This window comes from Sardina pilchardus, chromosome 13 (assembly GCF_963854185.1).
Source record: "Sardina pilchardus chromosome 13, fSarPil1.1, whole genome shotgun sequence".
Lineage (NCBI taxonomy): Eukaryota > Metazoa > Chordata > Actinopteri > Clupeiformes > Clupeidae > Sardina > Sardina pilchardus.
In genome coordinates this window covers 19,313,003-19,317,632 of record NC_085006.1, presented here as the reverse complement: position 1 = coordinate 19,317,632, position 4,630 = coordinate 19,313,003, and the positions used below count along the sequence as shown (strand labels likewise).

Sequence of the window (4,630 nt, the reverse complement as noted above, 5' to 3'; positions counted from 1 at the left end):
AGTTCTCTTTTGTTGTGGGGAGGAATGTGCTTCAAGAGACTTATCAGTTGTCCTGACTAACATAACATATGCTCGTTGATATCGGTGGTAGGAGTGGATGGTTTAAGAATTTTTCTCAGCCCGTCCATATAGTGCACACATCAACCAGGGCCCCACTCATTATGCCATGCACAGGCTGCGCATTACTTACATGTCTGTGCACATTAAGCCTTGGCCTGACTTCACAGAGCTCACGGCCTGTGATCAAACAGTGCACCAGATTCAGAGAGGGGATACTTGGACCGTATCATTCTTTGATACTCCCCATGACAGCCCTCCGCATTCCTCAAGTGACCCTCCCCCACCACCACCCCCCCTCCCTCCCCGCTATGGAGACGAGTCCCCATAAATACAGCTGTCACACAAAGAAATGTAACACTTGTGAAAAGACTCTCCATTCTTACATCATTTCTGTCTTTTTTTTTTTTTTTTTTAAAGGACGATGGTAAGCTAGCCTCTGTCCCTGTGACGCCACTGAAGAAGTCATAACTCCGATTTACACCAGCCTTGGCACCATTGTAGACTGGTATAAGAGCTGTGCCGTTATTCAACTCTACGCGGGGCTAATTGAGTATGACGGGGAGAGAGAGCCTGGTGTGAGGGTGTGTGTAGAGTGGTGTGGGGGTGGTGGTGGTGGGGGGGGGGGGACTTTTAAGTGTCGTACATTCACAGGATGAGGCTCAGTCCCATCATTGATTGGCCCCATTTCATTAAGTGGTTTCCCATGGACACCCGCAGCAGAATGTCTGGAGAAAGTGAACATTGGGCATTCAGAATGTGGACCGGAGGACATCAATAGAAGAAGAAGGGGAAAAAAAAGAAGAAGAAGAAAAAAAACCTTAATGTAATGTTCACAAATGTCTCCCCTGCTCACCAGGGCATGACTGCGGAGTGTCTGAAATGCCCCCACTGATTTTGCTCTCGGAATATGTTCTCATGCCACACGAGGCGACAATCATCTCTGGTCCGTGAAGTGGAGTGGAAGAGTGGGGACCTCGTGGGGGGAGGCGTGATTCTGCAGCAACTTGTTTACACAAATGAAATGTCTTCAGTTTAAAAATGTGGCATATTGAAACACCACAGGCTAGGCCATAAGGGGAATATTCATTCGACTATTTAGTGTTATTCTCGACTGCAGGCCAGAGAGGACTCCTCTCCTTATCTGCAGTGCAATCGCAAAAGCTTCCATCTCCACAGATAGATTCAAAAGCGTTCAGGGTCCGCTCCGCAGCGCGAGATACATTCGGCCTTTTTACGTAAAAGAAGGATATGAGGAGACCTGCGCTACCACCAAGTCCAAAAGCACAGGTACTTGTACATTCATGGCTATTACCACAGCACAGACACTGACAGGGAGGAGCAGCCTGTGGTCAAAACAAAAACATGGAAGCATTGTCCCCAAAAAGCACTGCAGAATACATTAATTTGGCAACTTAAGGCTTACAATGGATAGATAGCCACTGTGATTTGTTTTCCCATGGGTGTGCTTAAGGAGGGAAATAAGGTATCAGGGTGAGGATTGGTAGTTTGAGGAGTGTGAGAGGGTGTCTTGGAGGTGTGGGGGGCAGGAGCAGGGGCAGGGGGGTCAGTTAACGTGAGGGGCAGGGGGGTTGTAATTGTGAGTCGCACCCCCCCACACACACACACCCTCTACTCCCACCACGTGTCCAGCCTGCGCACGCGCACCCGCTGCTTGTAGTGGTACTCCTTGAGGTGCTCCTTGAGCGCGTTGGGGATGGGCAGCGCGCCGATGCCGTCGTAGGTGGTGTGGTTGCTGACCACGGCGCGGCAGACGTGCTGCAGGCTGAAGGGCTGCGTGCGGTGCACGGGCGTGGACAGCAGCGGCTCGAAGAACATGCACGAGTTGGGGTCCTTGTAGTGCTCGAGCAGGCCGGTGACGGTGGGCGCGTGGAAGACGCTGGGGTCGTGCACGTCGAAGCTGAAGTTGTGGTTCCACTGCTCGATGCGCGCGTGCAGCGAGCGGCCGTAGCGCCGGAAGCTGACGGAGAACAGGTAGTCCTCCTGGGCCGAGTCGCGCAGCAGGAAGGTGCCCTCGGGCTTGCCCTCCAGCAGCGCCTCGGCCTGGTAGCGGTCCATCACGCCCCAGTAGCACGGCAGGTTGGTGATCTGCAGCAGGTCGGGCACCAGGCAGTGGATGTAGTCGATCTGCGTGTGGACGCGGAAGCGCTCCTTGGGCTTGGCCGGGTCGCCGTCGCCCGAGGTCAGCAGTGAGCCGCCGGCCCGCAGGGAGGAGGGAGAAGATTCGGAGACGGAGGCGAGGTCGGCGGACGAGGCTCCCAGGACAGCGGCAGCAGCAGCAGCGGAGGAGGAGGAGGAGGGGCAGGAAGAGGCAGGCACAGCCACGGAAGAGGAGGAGGAAGAGGAGGCGGCCACTTCGTCCAGTGTGTCCAGGCAGCTCTGGAGGAGCAGCTGGTGCTGCTGATGCTGTCTCTGTAGCAGGAGCTGTTGCTGCTGCTGCTGCTGCTGTTGTTGTTGCTGTTGTTGTTGCTGTTGCTGCTGCTGTTGTTGTTGTTGTTGTTGCTGCTGTTGTTGTTGTTGTTGTTGCAGGGTGGCTCGCTCGTCACCAGCCAGCTCGTTCATGCCGTGGGCCAGCTTGGGCCCCAGCTTGTATAGCGGGTTGATCTCGGCCGTCACCTCGAACGTGTGGATCTGTGCGTTGGGCGGCGGCTCCACGCCTTGCTCGATGCTGATCCGCCGGCGCTCGCGGAGGAGGTCGTCTTCGTCCTCTACCGCGCTGCTGGCGCCCGAACCGGCGGCGGCTGAAGCGGCAGCGGCACCACCGGAGCCCGCGACCAGCTCCGCCGAGCCGCCCAGAGACGAGGCCTCCAGGAGCGGCGGCTGGGAGATGGGCGCCGTGTGCTGCTTGATGAGGTACCACTTCTGCGCCAGCTCCGAGCCGGCGGGGAAAGGGCAGCTGTCCAGCATCAGCTCGCTCAGGTGGATCTTGCGGCGCGAGGACGCCGACAGCGACGACGAGGAGGAGGCGGACGACGACGAAGAGGACGAGGAGGACGTGGAGGAAGATGAACCGACGGGCGAGGAGGCGGAGAAGATGTGAGCGGAGGAGGACACGGCGCTGTGGCTCTTGATCGGGAAGCACTGGCCCACCGCGTCCTGGATCTTCTGCCGGAGGGTGCGGCTGCCACTGTTGCTGCTGTTGCTGCTGCCGCTGCCGCTGCCACCGCCGCTCGCTGCTGCCTTTCCCTCGGCCTCCTGGGTGGGCAGCTCGGAGAGGGACGCCCCGTACGCGCCAGCCTGCGCCAGCCTCGCCGTGTTCCTGTCGCCCCCTAAGCCCGGCCACCTCCGCCGCTCCCGTGCCGGCGACGAGGAGCCGCCCTCTCTCACCAGGCTGCCCAGCTGGTCGCCGTACTCGAATCCGTCACTGACCGGTCTCTCCATGACCATGCCTTGCGAGGGCAAGCCTTTCTTCTTGCGTCGTCCGCCCTTCCGGTCCCCGCCCGCTTCCCTCCTCTCTTCGGAGCGACTCTGCCGGACCTTGGGTCGGGCACCACGCTCTCTGTCCTTGCCCCGCTCTCCCATGTCTTTGGGCAGAGACATAGTGAGGCAGGAGAAAGATGCCGGGGTACCAAATGGCCGATTGTCTCGAGATGCACCTCGAGTAGAGGAATGAGGATGACAATGATGAGGTCCTGCTAGCGAGGAGTTCTCAGTTGTTCGACAGCTCTTCAGATCACCACTGGCTGTTTGTTGCTTGGTCCATTATTGTCACTGTTGCTCACATGTCATATCAGAAGTATAATTAAACGTTAACTCCATGAGTATTCGAGTTCTTCCAATGCAATTGGTCCAGAGTATCCGCTAGTCATGGCATAGACATCTAGAGAAAAGGGGAGGGGGGTGAATCATCAAGCTCTGAAAATGTTATGACTACATCACAGCCTGAGTGTTTGTGTAGCCTACATGCTAAGTTACACAGCTATGGACAAGTTATATAAAGTGGCATCCTCACCCCGTAATCTTAAATCAAGATTACTGAAATAAAATTAACATACTACAGTTTATCATATCATCACGCACATTTAATCATGCTAAACCAGAAGGAAAATGTACTTGCTAGAACCGTCAGAGGCCCGTCACAATAACAACATAGGATATTGTCAGCTGTCCGACCCTCGAAAACTACAAACTTACTGCCCTTTAAAACTCAGATGTCAGCCTCGAATAACTTTGTCGAATAACATTGACACACTAGTTTTGAAATAAAATGACAGGCGTTCAATTCGGCATTATCTGTTACCCACCTTGTCACATGATGATGGGATGATGCGCAAAACAATCTCTTTACCAGCTGAGCAGCAAAAGAAGCCGGTTAGCTAACATTATAAGGCTGGCTAACAGCCTAACAGATCAGTGAAAACATTTTAATCCTTCCGTGTCCCGCGATGTGATACCTAAAACACCTCTAAGAGCTATTTAAGTAAACGACAAGCGAGTGGAAATATGCACTGCCGAGAGGTAACCCATAAATGTTGTTTCATAAGGTCCGGGAGGCTTTGTAACGTTATTCAGACTTTCATCAGCTTCATGTTAGCTAGCTCAGCAGCTACGT

General features: G+C 54.8%; 1 protein-coding gene across 1 annotated transcript; it reads right to left on the bottom strand.

Annotated features, from left to right (window-relative positions):
- Nucleotides 1-367: 367 nt before the first annotated feature.
- Nucleotides 368-4,630, bottom strand: socs9 (suppressor of cytokine signaling 9). Its single transcript, XM_062552725.1, has 2 exons — nucleotides 4,323-4,630; nucleotides 368-3,898 (listed from the first exon to the last, which is right to left on the bottom strand). Exon 2 carries the CDS (start codon nucleotides 3,616-3,618, stop codon nucleotides 1,690-1,692), a length of 1,929 nt encoding a protein of 642 aa, XP_062408709.1. The 5' UTR covers nucleotides 3,619-3,898; nucleotides 4,323-4,630; the 3' UTR covers nucleotides 368-1,689.

Excerpts from the sequence above, each read along its gene's own strand:
- socs9 (XM_062552725.1), bottom strand. The coding sequence starts at position 3,618 with ATGTCTCTGCCCAAAGACATGGGAGAGCGGGGCAAGGACAGAGAGCGT.